Source organism: Delphinus delphis, chromosome 3 (assembly GCF_949987515.2).
Source record: "Delphinus delphis chromosome 3, mDelDel1.2, whole genome shotgun sequence".
NCBI classification, from domain to species: Eukaryota; Metazoa; Chordata; class Mammalia; order Artiodactyla; family Delphinidae; genus Delphinus; species Delphinus delphis.
In genome coordinates this window covers 108,743,896-108,771,631 of record NC_082685.1, presented here as the reverse complement: position 1 = coordinate 108,771,631, position 27,736 = coordinate 108,743,896, and the positions used below count along the sequence as shown (strand labels likewise).

Below are 27,736 nucleotides of genomic sequence, written 5' to 3'. Positions count from 1 at the left end.
TTGAAATATTATTAGTAAGTAACTCCCCAGGTCAGAGTTTTAGAGCTTAGATGTAGTAAAATCTCAGAATGTAGTCAAGGGAACAAAAGTTAGTCCTATAGAGATGTGGGTGCATTTTAAAATTTTGTTAAATATGTGAAAGGGCTAATGCATTGGGCAGGGGACGCATTTAATCATGTCACTTCTGACTCTCATCACTTCTTAGCTGCTTCTTTCTTTAGGAACCTAAAGTCTGAAAAGATCGATATTATTAGACAATTTCTCTGGCATTTTCAATAACAACTTAGGAAAATCGGTTGTTAACATAGGAAAGTGAACTCAAAAATGGTGGTAAACTTTCAGAAAAATCAGGCCTCCAAATCTTCTTTTATTATCAGACTGTTTCTCTACCTCAATAAAATTTTCTAGCTATTTATACGATCTTATCTTGACATTAACAGTGTTAGATATAGTATTATTATTAGTATTATCAAAATGCAATAGCTTTAAGAAGAGATATTTTATCATTGTTACTTTCTTGAAGTTTATGATGCTTAGAGATTTTTCAAATCCATGATCTTATTTTAGAGCTGAACAAACTGAGGCTCAGAGAAAAACATAACCTGTCCAGTCACGTCATGACAGCAAGGTTATAACGCCCACTTCTTTCTGTCTGCTAATACTATGGTCACTGTGACACTATACTGCTTCTAATCAGAGGTCTTTAATTTCTTAATTTTAAAAATAACCAAAATATTTTAATAAGCAAAAGTAACAAAACTTTGGAAGTTAATATCTGAAGTTTTTTGTTTTTTTTTGTTTTTTTTGTTTTGGCCATAGTTTACACATATTCCTTATTAGGAATATGTCTCCATCTTCTTGTTTGGGGTGAGTCAAATTTTTATGTTTTGTTTCCCTTAAACATAAAACCTGAAACTGTTAACACTCTTAGAAAACATAGAGGAGTTCCTAGACATTGATTTTTGGCAATGACTTTCTGGATATGACAGCAAAAGCAAAATAAATAAATGAGATTATATCAAACTAAAAAGCTTCTGCACAGCAAAGGAAATATTCAGCAGAATGAAAAAGCAACCTATGGAATGGAGAAATTATTTTCAAACCATATGTCTATTCAGGGCTTAACATGCAAAATATAAGAAACTCGTATTACTCAATATCAAAAAATGGGCAAAGGACCTAATAAACATGTTTCCAAAGAATACTTAGAAATGGCCAACAGGATCTGAAAAGGTGTTCAACATCACTAATTATTAGGGAAATGCAAATAAAAATTACAATGAAATATTATACCTGTTAGGATATTGCTTATTAAAAAAATGTGTTGAGAAGTGTAGAGAAAAGGGAACACTTGTACACTGTTGGTGGCAATGTAAAGTGGTGCAGCCACCGTGGAAAAGAGTATTTAGGTTCCTCAAAAACTTAAAAATAGAACACCATATAGTCCAGCTATCCACTTATGGGTATTGATCCAAAGGATGCATGGACCTGGAGGACATTATGCTAAGTGAAGAAAGCCAGACACAAAGATGAATGTTGTATGTGGAATCTAAAAATCATCAAACCCATAGAAACAGTAGAATGGTGTTTTCCAGGAGTTGGGGGAAGTAGGAAATGGAAAGATAATGTTCAAAGGGTAGAAAGTTTGAATTATGTAAGATGATTTCTGGAGACCTGTTATTCAGCATAGTGCCAACAGCTAACAGTACTGTACTCTTAACACACACACACACACGTACATGACAAATTGGGTGAGAGGAAACTTTGGGAGGTGATGGATATGTCTGTGTTTCTGATGGTTTCATGGGTGTATACTTATCCCCAAACTTAGCAATATGTATATATAAAATATGTACAGCTCTTTACATGTCAATCATACCTCAATAAAATGATTTAAAACAAACAAAACATGTAGACTTTAAAGATTAAGAATTTTGCTGCTCTTTGATGCTATTTGCCCACTGGGAACATACTGGCGCTGTGATTTCTGGAGACCGTTAGGCTTTCATGTACCATTCAGGCTCAGGGAGAGGGAGCTTACCTCGGAGAGGGGCATGTACTCATTCAGCTACACAGCAGCCGTGTCTGCCAAGCTGGCCAGAGGAGCTGCTTGTACTTCTCCATCCCATCTACACGCCCCACTTTAATCTTAGCCTTTGAGTAGACATGTGAGTCACTTGGGACACAGAGTGAAATCACAGCATTTAATCAGCATACTCACTTGTTAATTTTACTTGTTTCCTATGAGGGAGGAAGTCTCATCTCAGGGGAGTAACCAGTTAATTATTGTAAGCAATCATCAAATACTCAGGTTTCAGAAGTATGCTGGGCTATGATTTAATTATTTTCCTTAAGAAATGCTTCCTATTTTAATTTTTCAAAGCCATATAACTAATGTGTTTTTGCTGGATATGACTGCCTTACCACCAAGAGTCTCCCCTTTCCCTCACATCAGATATTGAGATCATTGAATGTGTTTAGATGAAAAAATACTGCATTAGCATGTTTTAATGAATTAGGTTCACAGAAGAAATTCATAGATGTAATGAGCATGCATCTAACATATTTAAATTACTTATTTATAGGTTTTTAGAAGTCTTAGAAGCCTAGGTATGTTTACTATAAACCACATTGAGGAACTGTTGATGGAAGAGGTGGAGGCAGCTTGTTATAAAACAATCAGCTCACACTTCATCCATGTAAAGGATCAATAATGAAAGAGGAAGGGGCATGCTCTCGCCCTCCCCTCCTCTCCCCCATTGCTTCAAAACATTGGGAAGAAAACTGCACATTTATAATATTCCATCAAAGCTAATTTGTAAGATATTAGTAGATGTTTGTCTCAGTGTTACAATATGTGGAGCCAAAAAACCAGAGTGAACTCAGGGTCTTCAAGAATCATACGCCTATCTAATAGGACATGCTTAACAGTTATCAGTAGAAACCAGTAATCATGTTTAATAAAAAGATAATCAGTTCGTTGTTGAGCTATCATGTTCTATCAGTCACTGAACACTTTCTTTCCTTAACAACTGCTAACACCCAGATAGACAAGTAAAAGGAAAAAAACAAAACAAAAAACCTTGAAAAACAAAACCCAAACTGACACAATGCAAACTATAGAAGTTGGAGGTAAAACATAGAATAGCTAAAAGTTTTGTGGGTCTCCATGGGGACTGACAGAGACTGGGGGACGGGTACAAGGGAGGGAAGCAGTGAGGCTTCATTCTGAGTAGCTGCTAATGCATGCTGTAAACCACCTGCTGCAGATTCAAACAGGACTCCAGGGACCAATGGGGAGGGGTACAAGTAGGGAGAGATTGAGAAAGGTTACCTTTAACTGGCTTGAACGTAAATAATGGGTCTTGTGATAGAGGTGAAGAGTGTAGTTAGCCCCAAAGCAAAACATCTTGAAAGATTGCTTAATGGAGAAATGGAATTCTTTTATCAAATTGTAATCTTTCATTACAGGAAAGATTATAGTAATTGTGAGATGCCATTACCACTTGCCACAGTAGTTTTAAGATTTGTATCAACTTGGCTTTATTTACCTGGGTTTTCCTGGAGTTATTTATTTATTTATTTTTGCCTTAATAAGCTTCCAAAAACGATTGGACACTGTTCTTACCAGTGTCAAAGTTACTCCTTGAGGAATAAGGTAGTTGTTTCAAGAGCCACATTAATCCTTTTAAAGTAATAACTATTTATGAAGGTGCATTAACTTTTCAATAATTCTACATGGTACCTTAACTACAAGGACTAATTGTAGGTACTAGAGATAACAGGACTCCCGAATGAGAGAGAAAGATACATAGAGAGGATTTAATGTAATTCTACTTACAAAAATTATATGAATTTCTTATTAGACAAGTTTGATTTCACTTGATGAAGATAATGCATGATTGGGTAACTAATTTTTTCTTGACCTGTAAGAGTTTTTTCAATGTACTCTTCTATTGTGAAAGGAAAATAGTTTTTTTTTTTTCTAAAGCTGAAAATAGGGTTTGTTTATTTTAAAGCCGCCTTCTTGAAGTTTCCATTCTCATCCCTCCATCTTAACTCACCCTCTTTGTTTTAAACGTGGCTTGAGAAATAAGGTTTTGTGATGCAGGCAGAAGCTGTCGAACTAACTGCAGGAAAAGGAGTGTTGTGCTCAAGTTGGATATATGATTGGAATTATTTCAAAGGAAGACAGAGGAACCAACCCTGCACATAAATTTCTTGGTTCTTTGCAGCAAGACTCCTCTGGTCTCATCTCTTCTAGAATGTAAAGGTCAAAGTAAACTTCACACAGCTAGCTTCTTATCTCCGTATACTGGCTAAATGTCTTAGGAGGACAAAGTTTACCTAATGGGAAAGTAATCTTATAATTCTGTTTGCATTCCAGAAATGTTCAGATTATGTTTTCCAGTTGAAACAGTTCTATATACAAACATCTTCAAAAACCAGTTCTTTAAGATGTCTGATTTATTTTTTCTTGTTACTGAAATATACTTGATTTACAATATTAGTTTCAGAAGTACTGCATAGTGAGTCAGTATTTTTACAGATTATACTCCATTAAAAGTTATTATAGGATAATGGCTATAATTCCCTGGGCTGTACAATATAACCTTGTTGCTTATCTATTTTATACATACTAGTTTGTATCTGTTAATCATATACCCCTAACATGCTCCTTTCCCCTTCCCCCGCGCCACTGGTAACCAGTAGTTTATTTTCTATATCTGTGAGACTGTTTCTGTTTTGCTATATATATTTATCAGTATTATTTTTTAGATTCCACATATAAGTGATATCATATAATATTTGTCTTTCTCTGACTTATTTCACTAAGCATAATATTTTCTAGGTCCATCTATGTTGCTACAAATAGCAGAATTTCATTTTTATGTCTAAGTAATATAATATTGTATATATGTATATATATATTCTACATCTTTATTATCCATTTGTCTCTTCATGGGCACTTGGGTTGCTTCCATATCATGGCTATTGGAAGTGGTGCTGCTATGAACACTGGGGTGCATGTATCTTTTCAAATTAGTGTTTTCATCTTTTTCTGGATATGTACCCAGGAGTAGAACTGTTAGATCATATGGCAGTTCTATTATATATTTAGTTTTTTGAGAAACCTCCATACAGTTTCCCATAGTGACTGCACTATCTACATTCCCACCAACAATGTATGAGAGTTTCCTTTTCTCCACATCCTCGTCAACATTTGTTATTTGTAGATTTTTTGAAGGTAAGTATTCTGACAGGTGTGAGGTGATATCTCATGGTGCTTTTGATTTGTTTACACTCCTCTGATTAGCGACGTTGAGCATCTTTTCATGTGCCTGTTGGCTATCTCTATGTCTTCTTTGGAAAAATGTCTGTTCAGTTCTTCTGCCCATTTTTTAAGTTGGGTTATTTGTTTTGATGTTGAGTTGTATGAGCCGTTCATGTATTTTGGATATTTACCCCGTGTCAGTCACATCATTTGTAAATAATTTCTCCCAATCAGTATGTTGACTTTTAGTTTTGTTGATGGTTTCCTTTGCTGTGTGTAAGTTTTTAAGTTTAATTAGGTCCCATTTGTTTCTTTTTGCTTTTGTTTCCTTTACCTTAGGAGACAGATTGAAAAAAATATTGCTACAATTTATGTCAAAGTGTTCTGCCAATGTTTTCTACTAGTAGGTTTATGGTTTCAGGTCTCAAATTTAGGTCTTTAATCCATTTTGAGTTTATTTGTGAGAAAACGTTCTACTTTCATTCTTTCACATATAGCTGTCCAGTTTTCCCAGCACCATTTATTGAAGAGATGGTCTTTTCTCCATTGTATATTCTTACCTCCTTCGTAGGTTAACTGACCATAAGTGTGTGGGTTTATTCTGGACTTTCCATTTTGTTCTATTGATCTATTTATGTTTTTGTGCCAGTGCTGTTTTGATTACTGTAGCTTTGTAGTATAGTCTAGAGTCAGTGTGATTCCTCTAGCTCTGTTCTTTCTCAAGAACATTTGGACTATTTGGGGTCTTCCATACAAATCTTATTTGTTCTATTTCTGTGAAAAAATGCCATTGGTATTTTGATAGGGATTGCACTGAATCTGTAGATGGCCTTGGGTAGTATGGTTATTTTAACAATATTACTTCTTCTAATCCATGAACAGGTTATATCTTTCCATCTGTTTGTTTTTTGTCTTCAGTTACTTTCATCAGTGTCATAGATTTCTGAGTACAGGTCTTTTACCTCCTTAGGTAGGTTTATTCCTGGGTATTTTATTCTTTCGGATGGGATTGTAAATGGGGTTGTGTTCTTAATTTCTCTTTCTGACATTTCACTGTCAGTGTATAGAAATGCAACAGATTTCTGTATATTAAATTTGTATTCTGCATGTTAACCAAATTCGTTGAGCTCTGTTTAATGGTGGTGTCTTTAGGATTTTGTATGTGTAGTATCATGTCATCTGCAAACAATGACAGTTTTATTTCTTCCTTTCCAATTTATTGGATTCCTTTTGTTTCTCTTTCTCCTGACTGCTGTGGCTTCGACTTCCAAAACTGCATTGAATAAAAGTGGCGAGAGTGGACATCCTTGTCTTGTTCTTGATCTCTGAAGAAATGCTTTAAGCTTTTCACCATTGAGTATGATGTTAGCTGTGGGTTTGTTATATATGGCCTTTATTATATTGAGGTATGTTCCCTCTATGCCCTCTTTCTGGAGAGTTTTTATCATAAGGGATGTTGAATTTTGTCAAAAGCTTTTTCTGCACCTATTGAGATGATCATATGGTTTTTATTCAATTTGTTAATGTGGTGTATCACTTTGATTGATTTTATGGATGTTGAAAAATCCTTGCATCCCTGGGATAAATCCCACTTGATCATAGTGTATGATTCTTTTGAGGTAGTGTGGGATTTGTGTTTGCTAATATTTTATGGAAGATTTTAAAATCTATGTTTATCAGTGATATTGGCCTGTAATTTTCTTTTTTGTGTGATATCTTTGTTTGGTTTTGGTATCAGGGTAATGTTGGCCTCATGGAATGAGTTTGGAAGCATTCCTTCCTCTGCAATTTTTTGGAATAGTTTGAGAAGGATAGGTGTTAACTCTTCTGTAAATGTTTGTAGAATTTGCCTGTGAAGCCATCTGGTCCTGGACTTGGTTTGTTGGTAGTTTTTTTTTAATTACTATTTTTGTTTTCACTACTAGTGACTGGTCTGTTCAAGTTGTCTGTTTCTTCTTGATTCAGTCTTGGCAAGTGCATGTTGTTAGAAACTTGTCCATTTCTTCTAGGTTGTCCAATTTATTGGCATATAACTGTTCACAGTATTATGATTTTTTTATATCTGAATGGTATCTGTTGTTATCTGTTCTCTTTCAGTTTTCATTTTGTTTTAATTGGGTCCTCTTTCTTCTCTTCTTGGTGAGCCTGGCTAAAGTTTTATCTTTTTTTATTTTTGAGGTAGGCGAGCCTCTCACTGTTGTGGCCTCTCCCGTTGCGGAGCACAGGCTCCGGACACTCAGGCCCAGCGGCCATGGCTCACGGGCCCAGCCGCTCCGCGGCATGTGGGATCTTCCTGGACTGGGGCACGAACCTCAGTCCCCTGCATCGGCAGGCCGTCTCTCAACCACTGCGCCACCAGGGAAGCCCTATCATTTTTTTAATCTTTTCAAAAACAAAAAAACCCCAACTGTTCTTGCTTTCATTGATCTTTTCTATCTTTTAAATCTCTATTTTAATTATTTCCTCTCTGACATTTATTATTCCCTTCCTTCTGCAGACTTTGGGCTGTGTTTGTTCTTTTTTAAATTCCTATAGGTGGTAGTTTAGGTTGTCTATTTGAGATCCTTACTGTTTCTTGAGGAAGGTTGGTATCACTGTAAACTTCCCTCAGAACTGCTTTTGCTGCATCCTGTAGATTTTGGAGTATTGTGTTTCCATTTTCATTTATCTTGAGGTATTTTCTGATTTCCTGTTTGATTTCTTCACTGACCTATTTGATTTTTAGTAGCATGTTGTTTAGTCTCCAAGTGCTTGTTCTTTTCCCATTTTTCTTTCTGTACTTCTAGTTTCATGCTGTGTGGTTGGAAAAATGCTTGAAATAACTTCTATCCTCTTAAATTTGTTAAGACTATTTTGTGGGCTAGCATGTGACCTATTGTGGAGAACATTCCATGTCCTTGAAAAGAATGTGTATTCTTCTGTTTTGGGATGGAATATCCTGTAGATATTAAATCCAACTTCTCTAAAGTGTCATTTAAAACCACTGTTTCCTTTTTGATTTTCTATCTGGTTGATCTGTCCACTGATGTAAATGGGCTGTTAAAGTCTCCTACTATTATGGTGTTATTGTCAATTTCTCCCTATATGTCTGTTAATATTTGCTTTCTATATTTAGGTGCTTCAGTATTGGGTGCATATAGGTTGATGAGTGTACTATCCTCTTTTTGTATTGATCCCTTTATCATTATATAATGTCCCTCTTTGTCTTTTGTTATAGCCTTTGTTTTAAAGTCTAATTTGTCTGGTATGAGTATTGTTACCCCTGCTTTCTTGTTTCTGTTTGTATAAAATCTTTTCCCATCCTCTCACTTTGTCTGTGTGTGTCTTTAGCTCTGAAGTGAGTCTCTTGTAGGCAGCATATAGAAGGGTCATTTTTTTTTAATCCAATCAGCCATCCTGTGTCTTTTGTTTGGAGCATTTATGTACTTACTGCCATTTTATTACTTGTTTTCCATTTTTCTTTCTTTTCTCTTTTTTAGTTCCACTCTGTTCATTTCTTCTTTTTGCTTTTTCATTTCTTCCTTTTGCTTTTTCCCTTGTGGTTTGATTTTCTTCAGTAGTATGCTTGTGTTCCTTTCTTTTTAGTTTTTATGAATCTGTGTAGGTTTTTGATTTGTGGTTACTATGGAGTTCACATATGTTGTCCTATAGGTATATCTACTTGTTTCAAACTTGTAGTCATTTAAGTTCAAACACATTCTAAAATATCTAAATTTTTATTCCCCTACCCCACTTTTTGCATTTTTTATGTCGTATTTTATATCCTCATGTTTATCTCTTAACTGTTTATTATAGTTGTAGTTGATTTTATAGTTTTTGTCTTTTAATCTTCAGACTGGCTTAAGTGGTTGATCCTCAGTCTTTACAATATATTTGCCTGTCCTAGTGGGATTTTCCTTTTGCCATAGATACTTACCTGTTTTCCACTTAGAGAAGCCCCTTTTAACATTTCTTTAGGGTAGGTTTAGTATTGATGAACTCTTTTAGTCTTTGCTTATCTGAGAAGTTCTTCATCTCTCATTCTATTGTAAATGATAATCTTGCTGGGTATAGTATCCTAGGCTGCATATTTTTCCTTTTCAGAGCTTTGAATTTATCGTGCCACTCCCTTCTGGCCTGCAGAGTTTCTGCAGAGAAATCATAAGGCTGATTGATAGCCTTATGGGGATTCCCTTGTATATGACTCTTTGTTTTTCTCTTGCTGCCTTTAGAATTCTCTATCTTTTTGTCATTTTGATTCTGATATGTCTTGATGTGGGTCTGTTTGGGTTCATCTTTTTTGGGACCCTGTGTGATTCCTGTACATGGATATCTATTTCCTTCTTGATGTTTGGGAAGTTTTTAGTCGTAATTTCCTCAAATACATTTTTGATCCCCTTTTCACTCTCTTCTCCTCTGGGATCCTTATAATGTGAATGTTGGTATACTTAATGTTATACCAGACATCTCTTACATTGTTTTCATTTAAGACTTTTTGTTTTTCTTTAGATACTCTAATAATTGGGTGATATCCGTTATTCTATTTTCCAGATCACTTATGCATTCTTCTGTGTCAGTCTGCTATTCATTCCTTCTGTGTGTTTTTGATTTCAGCTATTGAATTCTTCATTTATGATCAGGTGTTTATTTTCTAGTCCCTTGTTAAAATGTTCACTGTGTACATCAATTCTTTTCCCTAATTCAGTTAATATTTTTATTACTCATGTTTTGTGTTCTTTATCTGATAAATGGTTTATTTCTATTTCATTATTTTTTCAGGGGGTTTCTCTTGCTCTTTTTCAATGGAGAGTAGTTCCTCTGCCTTTTTGCTTAACTTTCTCTGCCTCTATGAGTTTATGTGAAACAGTTACCTATTGTGGTCTTGAAGGGGTGTTCTTATGTGGGAGCATCCCTGTGCAGACTGAGTGTGCCCAGTGCCTTTGGTGGGTGAGCTGGACTTGACATGGATGTAAGTCACATCTTTCTTCAGGGTGTGCTGGCAGCTATCACCTTGGTAGGTGGTGGGGCTGGAGATGGAGTCGCTAGAGCTGGTTCTGGGTGTGGGACTTCCCCTTTGCTCAGTGGCTGTCACTACCCTGAGGCCCTGAGGGCTGTCAGAAGCCTGAGAGCTGGGTCTGAGCTGGCTCTGTTCCCTTTAAGTGTATGTTTTTTCCCTTTCCCCTCATTGCGACCCTTGCCCCAGAGTGGGGGCGTGCTGAAGCAAGTGGGGCCTGTGCAGGCTCTCAGAACATGTCCTCTGCTGACAGAGATCTAAGCTGTGTCCGATGTGCTGCCTTTGCAGGCACCCACAATTGTTTCCTTTGCTCTGTTTAGACACAGCCTCAGGTGTAAGTCCCCTTTGTCCCTCACAGCCAATCACTGCCCCCAGCCTCTGCTGCCCCTGCCCTGTGTAGAATTGCTCCACAGGGCAGGCAGGCCCCATGCAGACTCTTGGTGTGTATTGGAGGGTGAAATGTGGTGGAGTGGCTACTGTCAGAGACTCGGCAGCTTCTGATGCGCTGCGTGTGTAATCACTAACAGTGGGCGCTGCCATCCAACCCAGGCTCCACCCCAGGACCGGGCTGCCTCTGTGTCCCACGGTCACGTCTTTCCCCTGGTCATGGCTGCTCCAGATCCTGTGCTGCACTGTGGTGTGACGTGAGTGGGGCCAGAGTGTTGGCTTGGCTCAGGCTGGAATGTGTGGCAAAGTGACTGCAGGAAACCCAGCAGCCATTAGAGCAGACCTCTCTCTGTCCTGCTTAGGGACAAGGCAGTGAACATGTGCTCCTTACAAGGATATCCAGGCTCCCCCAAGCCTTCCGTTACTCCTAGCAGTCCTCTAACCAGCCAAGGGGTCTTTTCTCCTCCAAGTAGGACCCCAGGGCTGGGGTGCCCAATCTGTGGTTCCAACCATTCACTCCCCAGGGTGGGTGTCCCCCCGTGTGTTCTCCTTTTCCTCTGAGTCCCCTCCCAGTGGCACAGGTTCCAATCCTATTGCTTTTCTTCCCTTCCCACCTGATTACCTGTGTATCTTTCTTAGAGCCTTGGTTGTACAGGAGTCCTTCTGCCAGTTTCCAGTTTTCAGTGACAGTTGTTCCACATGTAGATGTATTTTTGATGTGTTCATCAGGCGAGGTGAGCTTCACATCCTCCTACTCCGCCATCTTGATCTCAAACTCTTAGATCTCTGATTTCTTATAATTAAGTCAAATTTTTCAATATATTCTTTTAACATAATCACTGAAAATAAAAATTCATAGCCAAGTAACCAAGAAATGTCTTGAACTCTAAGCACATTCTGAATATTTATGTTGATTTTCAACTTTTAATCAAATGGTAAAATATAAATTCAATTTGTGAAATAAGCATTTATTCTAAAGAGTTTGAAAGTTGAAATGTTAATAAATCACTGTTAGCACATATATACTCTCTCTCTCCAAGTCCCAAATTACCTATTTTTCACAATTCTTTTGTTTGAATCCCATCTTTTGTGTATAAGTTTTTATGTCAAAAATAGATTTGAAGTGTTTCAATTGCTGGCATTTATATCTGAAAACAGTTGGAATGATGTAGCTTATTTTTGGCAAGCAGAATCAAGATCCACCACAAAGCGATCCATAATGTAGAGCCTATAGCATAAATTTTTGTCTTTAGTGGGAATAAATCCACAATAGGTTAGGGACTAACTGTACACATTTACTTCTGAAGTTTATGTGGCAGTTTAGTGATTAAGCATTAACCTTGGTAAATGCCAATTTCCTACTTACTAGGAGTAAGAACATCTATTTGTGCAACTCAAATGGAAAAGGTATGTGATTTAATTATTTGCTCCAAAACTCCTCTTCGGCTGGATAAGCTTTTACATTTCCAGTGCCTTTTTTAAAAAATTTTATTTATTTGTTTTTATTTTTGGCTGTGTTGGGTCTTTGTTGTGGTGTGTGGGCTTCTCATTGTTGTGGCTTCTCTTGTTGTGGAGCATGGGCTCTAGTGCATGGGCTTCAGTAGTTGTAGCATGCAGGCTCAGCAGTTGTGGCTCATGGGCTCTAGAGCGCAGGCTCAGTAGTCGTGGCACACGGGCTTAGCTGCTCCGCAGCATGTGGGATCTTCCTGGACCAGGGCTCAAACCCGTGTCCCCTGCATTGGCAGGCGGATTCTTAACCACTGTGCCACCAGGGAAGCCCCTCAGTGCCTCTTTAATGCACAAGTGTGGACCTCAATTTTTGAGGCCCAGTGCAAGAGCTCGTGTCATGGCAAACTTGATGAGAAATAATACTGCCAAGTGAACCAGAAAGATATTTTATTTAACAGATTTCAAATGAAGGTCAAAGTTATCTGGAACAGATACTTTTCCAATCTACATTTCGTGTTTCCTGAAGTGCTGCCTGCCAGAGCAAAACAACATAATATTTCTGGTTGCTTGAAGGAAAGGATGTTGATATTGCTTACTTATTTTTGCAGATACACAGTTCAGTAACTCTCTTACACAGAAACACTATACAAAAGCTTTCTATAACTTAAATACAGTAGTAAATACCTTATTAAACAAGGTTTTGAGTCATCTGGGAAGTGAAGTAACCAGAGAGAGCTTGCCAGACTTCTACTCACCCCAGACCACCTCCCCTTGGAGATGACTTAAAAGGCTCATCTTAGAGATACTCGCAGCATATATGTTCTACTGAGATTTGGACCTTGAATGCTTTACATTCTAAACTGAGCTTCACTGGACCATGTAGTTTTACAACCAGAAATCTTTCAGCAAGATTACTATTTTTTGAGAAGGGCCTGAGAGGATTGTGTTGCCTATTTCAAAAGGAATTTTTGCTAAATGGATTGAGTTTTAAACTCTGTCTCAATATTGAGAATTTGGTTATGTTCTGATTTTTGTGGAGATAATTATCTTAGAAATACTGGTAGTGGTCTTACTAATGCACTTTTGGTACAAATTAGATATGGCTCCTATGTTGGTTTTGATTTGGTTATTGGATTCAGTAAATTTCTTATTAGTAACTCTTATACTGAGCATTTCAATTTTGAATTGTGTATTAGTTTGAAAACTTTTATGGTGAGATGATCTCTTGCAATTGCTAGTGATCTATTTTCATAAAACACTTTCATATATTGCTTATATGTTTGAAAGTGTTCATTGTATTCTCTTTTTCTCTGGGTATAAGTTCAGCTCTCTGGAGCTTTTTCAATCGAATTAAAAATTGTGCCTAGGTAAGTACTTCTCAAAGATGAAGTAAATATATGAAATTTGGCTAGTAACCGCTTGTTGTAATAGCATGCTGAGTTCTCAAAATTAAAATTAATTACTACTTTCAATTATTTATACATGTGTTCTGTTAAAACAATTTTGAGACCATTAAATATGTGTACTATCCCTTCAGTCATAAGCGAATAATGATTAACTTCATGACAAGACAGTGAGCACCATTAAGACTGTCAAGAGAATACTTTTGACTTTTCAACTCTTAAACTATTTCTTTCTCTGAAACAATATTTACAAAAATAATAAACACTGAATTCTTTTATACAATGTATTCTAATTTTATGTTTTATATTATATGTGATAACGGAGATTATATTGTGAGCACATTTAAAAGCAAAGTTTTTCATGTGACCTGAGTAGATATCAGGAGTTTCCTATTATCGTCAAGAATTATGTGCTATAAGATGCAAAGATACAGTCACGTGAGGAAAATTTGATATCATTGTACACTGAGAAATGCACCTGTAGCCAAGCAGGGCCCTTCAGACTTCAAGGGAAACTTTGCAAACTAAGACAGATAAACATTTATATGTATAATGTCTATTGGCTCTAGAGCTTTCTAAACGGCAATACCATATTCGTCATCAGACAATTTTGTAGGGAATAAAACTTCTGGAATTTCTTTTATTTAATTTTTATGCCTCTCTAGATATAAAGGGTTTGTTTTACCTTTAGAGATACACTGAGCTATGGGAACAAACACTTGGTGAGTCTCACTGTGTGGGCCTGGGTGTGCAGTCTCCAGCCCCTTACCCTTCATTTTGTACTTTTACTGTTATCTCACTTACCAAAAGGAGCCGAGGAGGCATTAAACTAATTCTACTGACTTTTTTTTTAATGTATGTTACTCTTGTCCTGAATCTACAGGATGTTACTACCACTAATAGCCACTTTTGCACCATTAAAAACAGCTTAAGTAACAACTTCCAGAGAAGTTCTTAGTTATAGGACTCTACCTGTTTCAATTCAGGGACTCTCCAGTTGCCTTGCTACCTACTTTCCATCTCCCAGAAATCCAGACACCTTGCTAAAACTGCCTCATAAGTTACTTGAGGTAACCTTCAGCTCAATAAGGTGTCTGCCCAGTGGGATTTACAGCATTACCCTTTCTAAAGACTGTACAAATATGTGGCAGGAGTGAGCTAGAAGACACCATGTGGGTCAAAACCATAATGCTAAAAATAAAACACTTAAATTCTCTTGAATACTACAGAAACAGCATTTAAGAATTTATTGAAAAAATAATTTATATGCTTCCATTTTATCTAGGATGAATTCTTTTTTTTTTTTTTTTGCGGAATGCGGGCCTCTCACTGTTGTGGCCTCTCCCGTTGCGGGGCACAGGTTCCGGACGCGCAGGCTCAGCGGCCATGGCTCACGGGTCCAGCCGCTCTGTGGCATGTGGGATCTTCCCGGACTGGGGCATGAACCCGTGTCCCCTGCATCGGCAGGCGGACTCTCAACCACTGTGCCACCAGGGAAGCCCTAGGATGAATTCTTAATCTCAGTTATAGACCTCCCTCTTCCTATATTCTTAAATATCTATGCAGTAGTGTGCAGAACCTACTTCAGAATTTGTATTTGGGCAAATGCTCATGGTGAGCTGAGGCGACCATCTGTATAATTCATCAGAAAGATGAATGTACTTGAGGAGAAGCATAGTTTTACACGAATCACCTGTATAACTGCCTCAGATTTCCACATTATGTGCAATCCTACTTGGAATAAAATACTGAACTTTTTACCCATTAACAGATTTGCTAATAATATTAGTTATATTTTTGGTATTCAAAGTTTAGTTATCTGACCGCAGAGAGCTAGCCACTCATCATAACCTATTTAAATGCATATAAAGAAATTCTTTGATATTAGAGACACCTGGTTTTTACATAAAGCATAATGCCTAATTCAATTGTAGACACAGATGTCCACATTAATTACAATTTTATCATTCAGACAGCATTTATGCTAGCTTCATATGAACAATTTCCTTTACTTTTTCAATAAGTAATAAAGCTAGAGGCTAGAAATGGTAGAAACTGTAGATGAAAATCTGTATTTTTAGAATTAAATGTGAAAATGTGCGAAATTAAGGGATATTTACGTACATCTTTATGGCAACCTTTTACACTGCGTGACTAGCTCAAATATCTGTACAAAAATGGGGAGTGATAAATCCAATTGAAAATATAATAATGCACGTATGTGCATGCATGTGTGCATACACACACACACAGGCAGACGCTGAATTTACAAAATGTATTGGGTAGCTGGTGGCCATAGTAGAATGAAGGACAGGAGGTTATGAAGAGGCATCCCAGACTCCAATTACAGTTATACATTAATTGTGCATTCATAAAAGCCTGACAAATAATTGTTTTTCCAGGAAGATATTATAAGTAACATTTTAACACATGTAGGAAGAAAACATCTTAAATTCTTAAAATCACAATTAGATAAATTAAACAGTACAATAAGCTGATGGCTATAAAGAACCCTCGTTATAAAGACTTGTCCATTCATGTTTGAAACAACACCATGTCCTTTATTCATTCTAACATATAGTTTCTGTTAAGTTTTTAACTGTTGTAATGCATGGAAAGTAAATATTTTGAAATATAATCTAATAGAAAGCCACATACACAGTTTAATCTGTTTATATTAAAAACATTTCTAAGGTGTGGCTAAAATTAGGTTTATTTTCAAATTACGTAAACTGGAAAGGTTATTTGAGTTGTTGTTTTCTAATAAGTAGATGATTAATTGCGTTTTCCTGAGCAATTCTGTCAGGACACGATGGTAATTTAGCTAATAACATGTTGTCTTGTGTTCTGAGAACACTGAAGAATCCAAATTTCATTTTCTGGGCAATGTACTGAGGTCATTTGGTACAAAAGAGAAAAGTGGGATAAAGTTTTAATGTTAACTGGGAAAAAATTCTGGGAATAAATACTTTTTTAATAGGAATATTAACACTTGCCTTTGTTACGTTAATTGCACATCTCACTTAAAAAATGGAAATGCTAAATATTTCTAGGGACATATCATTACATTTCAATAACTGGGATAATCAAAGTGAGTCCAATTTATCCTGAGGACAGTAAATCCGCAAAGGGCGAAAAGACAAACTATACATGAAAACACTTAGTCCCACTTTAAATTTTACAGTATCTATATATTTGTCTACGTATTTAAGGATGTAGTCAGCAAAAATATTCACATTAAACTATCAATACTTACAGAAATTATTTTTCTTCTACTCAGGAAGACCATTTGTACTAAGTTAACATGGGAAACTTAGAGGAAATCCTCCTTAGGAGACCTACTCAACTGATCATTTCTCTTTAGAATATAGTTCAGGAAAGTAATTAAAGAGGTCTCAGGTGTTTTCATCTGTAGGTCACTCCTTTCAATGCGAATTACAGTTCATGGGTAAAGTTGACATTTTTGGTGAAATAACATCAACTCAGTTTCTTCTAAACAAATGTCTACATCAAAAGACTGTAATTATTGCACAATTCGTGGCAGTGAAGTGACCAAGGATTAGATGGTCATTTATGCTCTTACCTTTAGGTGCAGTGCCTTCTCAAGAAAGCCTAATGTGGACAAGCTAGCAGAGGATGTGAAAGCAGGTGAGTCCATCTGCTTATGTTTTGTATTACTCTTTCCATCCGAAATCACCTTAATCAGCTATTTTACCATTGAAATAACATACAAAGGAAGGAATTAATAGTTACCAGTTGTGCAATAATATAAGTCATAATGGAAGTGTTTTGTGAGCAGACTTCACACTGCCACCCCCAACACACACATACACACACACACGCAAGTTTAATATGCCAAATGGAAGTGTATTAATAGTGGTTCACTTTTCCAGTATTTCTCAAGGTATGGTTCACTGACCCAATTAACAGTGGCAGTCAGAAAGTGGAAATTGTGATTACGTCCCCTAGGAAAACTATATACTATATGAAGAAGAAAACTGTAAGGGCTAAGAAAGTAAAAATGTTCAGTTTGTATCTTATTTCTACTGGAGGGTGCAGGGATTGGGAAGGAGACGTGGAGAAAAAGCCCAATCAAGACTTCATGGGATTAAGGACTGTGGAAAACTCTTTGCCAAGCGCACAGTTCTAAATGCTTGGCTGCACATTCTCAGGATGAAATGATAGAGAAAAGGTATGGACAGACGTAGGGCTTCCTCATGTCCAAACTGAACTCATATATTTTCATTTGCTCTTTTAAACTACAAGAAGAGTGTTAACTGAATGATCCTATGAAATGCAACAGAGTTCAGATAGCTTAGAGAATCATAAATATAGAAATGGCACTTTATTTTATTCCTGGAGGGAAAGGGTTGTTTTGGGCACTTTCCATGGCTCAGGGAGCAGATTTGTTAATTTCCTGGCAATAGAGAAATCTTAACCTCAGATTCTTAGCCATGTAATTCCTGTTCATCAGCAACTGAGTCCAAACTGGAACACTGGGAAAGGAGAACGAACATTCACCCATCAAATGTGTGGGTTGTTACCAGATCAGTGGCACCTCACAGCCTCTGTTCCTGTGTGCAGCTTTGCTATAAGAAAGGTAGCTAGTTAAGGACATATGTACCTTAGAAAGACTCTGACATATATTTTCAACTGTAGTGAGTTAGGCAGAACGCAAAGCAGAGTAATAAGAGTTAATGTTTTCACCTATTTATTTTTATATTTCACATGTATATTTTATATGTTCAATGTAGGCAAGAATTGCTAATGTTACTGTGAGGTGAAATGTTAAAAGTAACTCAGGAACAGGTAGTATATATAAAGACCAACACAAATGCATGGAAAATATGGGTGAAAAGAGAAAAGGATAAGGTTTAAATGATTCAAAACCTAAACAAAATTAATATATAGATATACTATCCTCCATTCGGTGCATGAGAAAATTATTTGATATTGGAATTAAATATCTTTATTTTCTGGTTTTCTTGAATACAACGTCTTCAAATTTTCAATGATTTCAGGAATTTAAAAAACTAGCTATTTTTAATCTGGGTTCCAAGAGAAAGAGAAATACGCTGAATTGATTGCTATACCTTGGAAAACGTCAATTTTACTATTTTGACCAAATAGGCTAGAAATAATGGGACCCTATTGCCTTCATATTCCAATATTACTTCCAAAATAAGAGCAAGTAAAATCATGCTCAGGATTCTTTGACTATAAGAAACAATACCTTCTTAGAAGGCAAATGAAAGAAATTCAAGATCAGTAACAATAGAGAAAAGAGTCAACAAAAGGTTTCAAAATTCTAGCATTATAAGATTAAGCGTAATAATCACAAGACTCTCAGTGTTCACACAGCTGTCATAAAAAGTGAAAGTTAAAATTATTCTTGGTAAATTCGTGTGTCTGTACAAGGTGTCATCTTCAGGTTACCTTGGCTTGAGTTAAAGACCTTGTCGTTTGAATTTTTCATGAAAGCCTCTCTGTGGCTTGAAAGCTTGAAGTTGTTCTCCAGTGTGCAGTCCTAGCCTCTGGCACACTGTGTGATTAATGGCAACTAGTTTGATTAGTTTAAATCTGGAACATAAATTTTAATTCAGCTTCCTTTTCCCCTCTTAACAGTTCTGCCTGACATCCCTGTCATGCACAGGCAAAAATCTTTATTTTCAGAAGGAATAAATCCTTATGGATTTGAGAGAAGTAAGTCATCTGGGATGAGGAACTAGTAAATATATTGCCAAATTTTCACTTTAGATACCATACGCCTAAAGAAATATGGATGCCCCTTACCTGAGATTAAACAATGCTTTTCAAAGTCTCTGGAGTCTGGATATATAGTTGCTGATCAATGGTTATTTTTATCACAATTTTCAAAGAAAGGATCACCAACTTAGCTTTAGAATGTAAAATCAGTCTTCAGACTTTGCTATTATGACTTTGATGTTTGTATGCCTGACTCAACACAGAAAACCCAAAAGATCTGGAAAGGGCCATAGAGCAATGTGCTTTCATAAGGGAAGTGTTTTGTTTAAATTTTTCTAATGTTTTATGAACAGTTATATGAAGCAGATGTAGCCTACTGAAGTCAATGGCTAGATGAAATATAGTTATATCAATAATTTCGCTCTACTATAAGTCCTATATCCTGGGAACAGAGCAGGTGCTCTGCTGGCCGCAAGAAGGGACAGTCAGTTTTGCTGCTACTAAGATACCTGGGTAGAGAAGCAGCACTCCAGAGCCCCTGGTGTGTGATTAAAAACTCCCTCCCCCTTGTGCTGAAAGTCTCAATCATTTGAATCTATCTCCTTTGCAGTGTCTATGTGGAGATATTCACAAGTCTGAATAAAAATGAGGTACATTTCACGTTAGTATGTTATTAAAAATTTAGCTCTAGCATTCCTGGTGACAAGTGACATATTCAAGCAAATAGCTGTGTTACCACTTCTGGGCTTTATCATATTAAAGAGGAAATATGTTGCTAAAAATATGATGACCCCTGTCACTTTATTGCTATGGTCTAAGCAATCATGGCTAATTAATGATTTTCTGTATCATCTAAGACAAATCAAGAATTCCATCTAGAGCAGTTATTGCAGAAATATACTGTGTTAGGCCCCAGTTAAGCTTTTGTTGATTTGAAGTAACACTTTTCCTACATAAAAAGTACAAAAATACTCACTGAAGGTTACTGAGAAGTTGTTTGATTTGACATAAAGATGAAGACACACTTCTTTTCTGAGACAGTATACTTTGTGATTCACAGGATAACTTGCATCACACGCAATTTAATGAAAGCTCTCAAATAAGCGATTTTATTCCTATCCATGATTGCAGACATTTACAAAACCATAACATCTGAGTTCACCTTAAAAAATAACTTATATAAAGCAGTGATATACACAGCACAAAATAGATCAGGGAGGGGCAGGAGCAACTTTTAATAATTAAAATGTAAACGTGAAAAAAAGGATGGAATAAAAGTCCCTACTTATTTCTACTTAAGATGTCATGTGATAGTATTTTACAATGTCCTGTGGGTCAATGTATGTATGTGCATGTGTCCATATAACATACACACATACAATACATTCTCTTTCCCACACATATACATACACAGATAATCATTTGCAGTTCCGTTGAGGGCAATTCTAATATGCCGCTCTGTACAGTTGTTCGAATCACGTTTGGACCCGCTTTCTTCACAAAATAGGGGAGAGAGCAGGAAATAAAAAGGTTGGTTTGGTGTGACTGAGATTCCTTTGTTTAACTGTACACTGTGATGAATAATTTTCTTCCGTAGTAGTTCTGTGAAGGGCTGACTCACTGTGGTTTCCATGAGGAGACTTGGTAATGGATCACACACTCATTGTCATGCTAGGGGAGTACTAGAAGGAGAGAAGAATCCATATTTTAACAACAATTCTTCTACAGGCCACTAACATTTTCCTTGGTAAACAATAGTAACTGTGAATTTTAATGTCTTTTATGCACAAGCTTTAAATACAGCATAAAAATAAGAAAGCATAAAAAGAGTAAAATTATACAGAATTGACTGTCCTGAACTGTTAAATATTTCCTCTGGAAAGCAAGCAGTCTCATTCTGTCTCTGAGCTTAGGGGTTTGATAAGTATCTAGTCCCTCAGCTTTCTCCTAGCCAGATTCATGTTTCATAGGCCCTTGGAACAATTTGGGTAAATCTAGTCCAAGGTTGATTCATAATAATCAAATACGTGTGAGGGATAGGATAGTCTTTGTTAGCTGTGTAAACTTGGGAGGTTACTAACCTCTCTGTGCTTGTTTCCTCACCTGTAAAATCAGCTTAATGATAGTATCGATCTTAAACGGGTTTTGGGAGGACTGACTATAAAACCCTTAAAACTATGTATTTATTGAATACACGGAAAGTGCTCAGTAAATGCTGGAGTAATAGTATAACTCCCAGCTGGCCATAAGAAATCCTTATTTAAGCATTTAGAAAATACTTAAAGAGTCTGATTTATACTTTAGCATATAAACTTCTTCCTTGAAGCTGTGACTCCTAGCTCAATCCACAAGCATTTCTGGGTGGGAGTAGGGGCATTCTTGTTACATGTTACTTGTCAGTTTGAGGCTGACCATTGGTAAAAGGCGAGACTTTCAGAAATTTGGAAAAGTGGTCTTAACAAATGACAAACAGCAATTATTTTGATAATGATGCCAATCTACCCTCATATGCTTGAGGAATAGACTGTGACAGAAAAGTTCTAGAGCAGCTCTGCCCAACAGAACTTACTTCAACGATGGACACGTTCCACAACCTGTGGTGTCCAGTATGAAAGCCACTAGCCACATGTGGCAACTTGAGCCCACGAAGTGTGGCCAGTGCCACCGAGGAACTAAAATTTTTTTTTTTTGGTACGCTGGCCTCTCACTGTTGTGGCCTCTCCCGTTGCGGAGCACAGGCTCCAGACGGGCAGGCTCAGCGGCCGTGGCTCACGGGCCCAGCCGCTCCGCGGCACGTGGGATCTTCCTGGACCGGGGCACGAACCCGTGTCCCCTGCATCGGCAGGCGGACTCTCAACCACTGCGCCACCAGGGAAGCCCAGGAATTAAAATTTTAATGTTATTTAACTTTAACTTATTTAAATATCTCCACGTAGCTGGTGGCCACCATCTTGGACAGCACATTATAGATCCCCTGTGACGGGAAGGAAGAGCGTCTATTTCCAAGTGGTAACGGTTTCCATATTTAATATGACCTCGTGAATATTTTAAATGCTTTATGAGAACCTGTGAGGACCAGGGCAAAAGGGAATTCCTTTTAATGCGCTAATAATGATTGCGCCTCATGGAAAGAGGCAGATAAAATGAGAGGGTTTGGTCCCAGGCTGCAGGGGCTTAACCAGGAACAGTGATGGTCCTGGGAAGGGGAGCATGAACCTTCTAAAAAAGGAACAGACAGAACAGAAAGAAGTGAATTCCAAATGAGCGGAGGTCGTGCAGGAACCAGAAACAAAGTATAAGGTGTGTACTAGATAGGGATGGATTTGTTAATATGGTGAAAGCAGGATTTCCCAGGGAAGAGCACAGGGTGACAGTGGCTCAGCTGGCAGAAGTCTGGACTGGAGGTCATTAGAGTTTGATCTAGTGCTCAAACCAAAAAGCCCACATTGATCCTGAGTAAAAGCAGATGACTAAGCCTGAAAACGGGTCACTGGACCTTAGGGGGAGGATTGTTAATCCTTTAAACACAGGTCAAATCAAGGAAAAATCTACTTGTTAATCCCTTAATAGACTCAAATTTCCTCAGTATAGGAAAGCTAATTTACATATGTTACTGACCTTCCACATTGGATTACAGTGAGTAGGGTGATATAAAGGGGAGACCGCCAGAGAAGCGAAAGGGGATTCAGTTTGATAGAAAAACTCCCTCTTTATGCTTGATAGTGGCAATGAAAAAGCAAAGCTAAACAAAACCCAAAACCCCCAAACAATCATTGAGAAGGATCAGTGAAGTGGAGCCCACCCCGTCCCTGAGCTGGGAGGGGATCTACCCCCATCTCATCAGGAGATACCATGCAAATCTCCACTACAAATAATGACAGCACACTGCCATGACCTATCCACAACCTTTGACAAAATAATCATATTTTGGCATTTGACTTTCAGGGGCAAGACTAAACAAGGAGATAAATGGATACTAAGGTTTTATTAAAAGTAGAAAACATAAGAATATGGCAAAATGGGCATAGGAAATTTAATCTATGCTTTCTATGGCTACTGCTTATTTACAGTAAGGATCGGTGGTGAGCCAATCAGTACTGCCCAGTAGAACCTTCTGTGATGATGGATATGTTCTATTCTGTGCTGTTCAGTACAGCGCCCACACATGGCTGCTGAGCTCTTAAAACGTAGCTAGTGTAACTTAGGAACTGAAAATGTAACTGTATTTAATTTTAAATAGCGCAGCTAGATCATTAATCATTATTTTTTCTATATATATATATTTTTTGGCGGTATGCGGGCCTCTCACTGTTGTGGCCTCTCCCGTTGTGGAGCACAGGCTCCGGACGTGCAGGCTCAGTGGCCATGGCTCACGGGCCCAGCCGCTCCGCGGCATGTGGGATCTTCCCGGACCAGGGCACGAACCCGCGTCCCCTGCATCGGCAGGCAGACTCTCAACCACTGCACCACCAGGGAAGCCCATCAATCATTATTTTAAAGACAAAGCTTTTAATGGGTATATTGTGCCAATCTAAAAACAGTGAAAGACTTTAAAGCTTTTTTAAAGTCTCCTTTTTTAAAAAGGACTTCAAAGGATATGTTGGAAAAAAATTTTCTGGATAAGTCGTAATTAATTCTAGAGACCGTCTCATTTAATGCACATCCTGAATAATCAAATTTTAAAAATCCCTGAATCCTTTTTTCACAAGGATTATTCCAGTTCATTCAAATGCAATGTAACATTAGGGAATATAGTTAAGAATATATTATAGCCTTCATTCTAATTATACACCATTAAAAGTATGCGTATATAGAGACAAGTATATATGCACATTCTCTGCTACCAAGCATGGTTATTGGTTGCTCCCATTTCTTAACATTGGCAATTGTTAGGATTTTTAACCTGTGTTATTTCAAATATCTTAAGCAAATCTTACAGTAAAATGAGAATTTGTTACAGATTCATTGGGAAGTTAAGAGAGTTAGGCTTATTCAGGGAGGAAACTGAGTGGAAAATAGGGTACAACATGAAAGTCAGGGCCAGATTCAGTCAGAAAGGATGGAAGCACCATCTCCAAGCAATACAGCTCAAAAATTAGCAAGCATCTAATGAAATTTAAATTTTGAATAGTACAAGTAACTGTAAAATGATGCCCTAAGTGTATTTGGTACAGTAAAACAGATTGTATTTGTGTGTGACTGTCTTTATAAGCGATGGGCTGTTTGCACTGCTAAGGCTGTAAACTGCTCGTCTGCTGCTGCCTTTATTGAAACTCCTTCAACTAAGTAAGATTGAGGGAAATTGCAAACTTTCTAGGGAAACTCACAGAATGTGCCAGCAAAAAGGAATTTTGCTATTGATTACTATTCAAGCAGAAGTGGCTTACAGTTTTCTAGAAGTAGAAGAGCAAGCGTTAAATGGGGTATCGTATTTAGAGACATAAAATATTCATGGTGTATTGTCCTGAGACCACACTGCAATGTTTCTGTTGTACTGCTGCATCAATATGCCATGACATATTCTAGTGTTTGTGTCAGAATGCTGTGATATCAGGTTGCCCTGATATCACAGCATTCAAAACTATTCTGAGTCTGGTTCTCCTCGATCAAATGATAAAATGGCCTTACAGTGCTGTTGACTGCATCAGTGTTTGGTTATGCATGTAAAACATGAGCTAGAGAATTTATTATACCCAGTTCATGTACCATGGACTCCATCAGAAATATCCATTAAATCTTCGAACAATGTGCATACATTTCTGTTCACACACTTCAAGAACACTTCAGATCTTACATTTCTCTTCATACACTTCAAGAACACTTCAGATCTTACATTTCTATTTCTAAGCATCTATATAATATTTTTTCTTAATGAGAGATAATACTACAGGTACCTGAGCTGAACTAAAGTGAAATAAATCTAGTGTGTATGTGACTATGTAAAAAAAAAAATTGGGGCATATGTGATTTCTTTACAAGAGAAGAAAATGAAAAAAGGCAGTAAGGGTAGTAGGAAATGATCTACCACCTCGTTTCTAATTTCTGTTTGACACCATGATTTTAATAGCATGTTTGCTCAGTATGGTGCAAATATTCTGCTAAATTAATTCAAGAAATAAGACTAACTGCTTTCTTTACTTGAGAGGCACGAAGCACTATTCCTTGAATTAAAAGCCTTTTTGTATTATGTTTTTAAAGCCAAACATTTTATAGAGTTTGAACACTAGGGGGCATCTTTGTTTCTTGAAATAAAGGCTTTTTTTGGATCCCCCCCCAAAAGAGTCTGAATGTTGAAACATTTTTTGATTCCTATTTTCTTGTGTAAAGTGTGTTGGCACTGCAAGGTTTCTGCCTTTGGATTGGACATTTCTGTTTCTATATTGATTACATTAAGTAGTATGTGTAAGGTGACTGGGATAGTGTCTGTACATGATAATCAGTCAATAGACGTTTGCTGTCTGCCCAGGCCTCTTATATGGTTAAACTTCAAGATAAAGACCGACAAACCCTCAAAAGGCAGACTGTTCAAAAATCTGTGCTTTTCAGACTTATGTGCATTAAAAACCACTAGAATTCAGTTTGCATGTTTAGTTACTGGAAATGTTTTCTTTTTAAAAATTATTTATTTTTAATTGGAGTATAATTGCTTTACAGTGTTGTGTTAGTTTCTGCTGTACAGTGAAGTGAATCAGCTATATGTATACATATATCCCCTCCCTCTTGGACCTCCTGGTTTTCCTTGATGATAGTAAAGCTAACTTAGCGGAGATACCTAGTCTATTTACTTCAAGGCCTTACTACATTTGTCAGCAATGAATCTCTTTTGTCTTCTTCCTCTCTGTTCTCTTTTCTTGATCTTTTAAAAAGGTGCAAACAAAAATGTGTGGATATGATAGAGGAAGCCACAGATAACCAGGGTGTCACTCATAGCATGTAGACCCCTCACCTGGCAGACAGAACAGCGCAGCCAGTGTGGACCCGCTTCCAAGGCTGCACTACCCTCCAGGCGGTGGTGCAGGTTCTCAACCATCATCCAAGTATTTCTCTTTTGGGGACTTTGCTAGTGGGGACAGGAGAGAGGGAGGGGGGAGACAGGAGGGAGCTTCTGTTTTCTGCTAACTCTGCACAGCAGTCTGGCGTTTTACCTGCTTCTTGGCTTTAAGGGTAGCGAGGCTGGGTCAGGAGTCAGGGTGGGGGAAGCCCTACTCCAGTGGCTCTATATGCTACGCACATATTCCCAGAGGGATCTGCTATCCAGCATGTGCATAATCCACTTGGGGTTAAAGGATGAGGCTGGTGTTTATTCTGCACAAAGTAGTTTTTTAAGTCCTGTTCTATCTGATTCTCTGATCCCCGTGAAGAGCTTTCTGATGCCAACTCTGAAGCAGCTCCCCTCTCTGGCAAACAAGGCGGCAGTCGCCCACAACAAATCTGGGAAGGAAGGAGGAGAGTTCCTGTCGTCGCTGCCCCTAAAGCTAAAGTCACGTGGAACCTTTTTAAAGAAGTTTTCTTTTCCAATACAAAATTAATACTTTCCTTGGTGCTCTTAAAACACCTGGTTTATATCTATTGTAGCACTTATTAATCTGACATATGGTTTAATTAGTTGTGTAAACATGTTCTTCCCATCAGATTGCATTCTTTGAGGTTAGGGATGTATTATGTTTGTTTCAGAATATTTTGTCCTTAACCTAGTGCTTTGCATAGTGCAGGCTCAATACATGTTGAATTGAACTGAATTAATTATCATATACCTCACTGAATTATACCATTACTGGAAGAATTAGCATAAAATGAAATTAATGTCTCTAGTTAGATAAAGTGAACATTAATTAATTAAAATTAACTAATTTGTCCATAGTCTTGAAGCAAACTAGTGAAAGAAACGGGCTCTAAGAAATCCCATAATCCTAAGCATTATGAAAAACTATATAGTTCCTCACATTTTTCTATTTCCTCATCGACAGGCTAATCTTTTGATTTCTTTAAATATGAGTTTTTATGTATACCTTCTTGGTTCTCACTAATCATAAATATCCTGCAAATAAAACAGATAAACTAAAGATCATAATATTATTTCTAGTTTTAACAGAAATTAAAGTCTAAAAACAAGGGAAGTCTTGTCCCATGCCGAGGTGCTAGGTCAACACCAAGAAATAAAGGAAACCACAGAACACTCCATCTTGGGTTCCATTTTGGGAAGCAGCCATTCTGTGCAAAAGTAGGTATGTTATTAGCCACCGCTTCAAATTCTGATGGCATCAACTCTGGTAAAGGTCTGGGCAAAATGAAGGTAATTTTCTCTTCTGATTCTGTGTATAGTTTGGTAGATCCTCCATTACTTTAATGATGGCGGTACATGTATTGGAGGCACTGATTCTATGAACATGAAACTAGTTTGGGTTCTGAACTCCTTTATTCCAGTTCAGGAGTTCTTAGCAGAGAATGTGCATCAGCATCACTGACGAAGCTTTTTCACATGGGAGGATGCCTGGCCCCACTCCTGGAAATTCTGATTTGCTG

At 37.4% G+C, this 27,736-nt stretch overlaps 1 protein-coding gene across 6 annotated transcripts in view; it reads right to left on the bottom strand.

The window, feature by feature from the left end:
* Positions 1-19,835: 19,835 nt before the first annotated feature.
* Positions 19,836-27,736, bottom strand: part of SSBP2 (single stranded DNA binding protein 2) — a 299,106-nt gene continuing 291,205 nt past the window's right edge. For 2 of the 6 annotated variants that reach the window (XM_060009201.1, XM_060009203.1), the window contains one exon: positions 19,840-20,895. In XM_060009201.1, the coding sequence (XP_059865184.1) occupies positions 20,866-20,895 (30 nt within the window). In that variant the 3' untranslated portion in view covers positions 19,840-20,865. Of the gene's footprint in view, positions 20,896-26,159; positions 26,274-27,736 lie in introns of all 6 variants that reach the window. The other 4 variants (XM_060009202.1, XM_060009205.1, XM_060009206.1 and 1 more) reach the window with 3 other exon arrangements.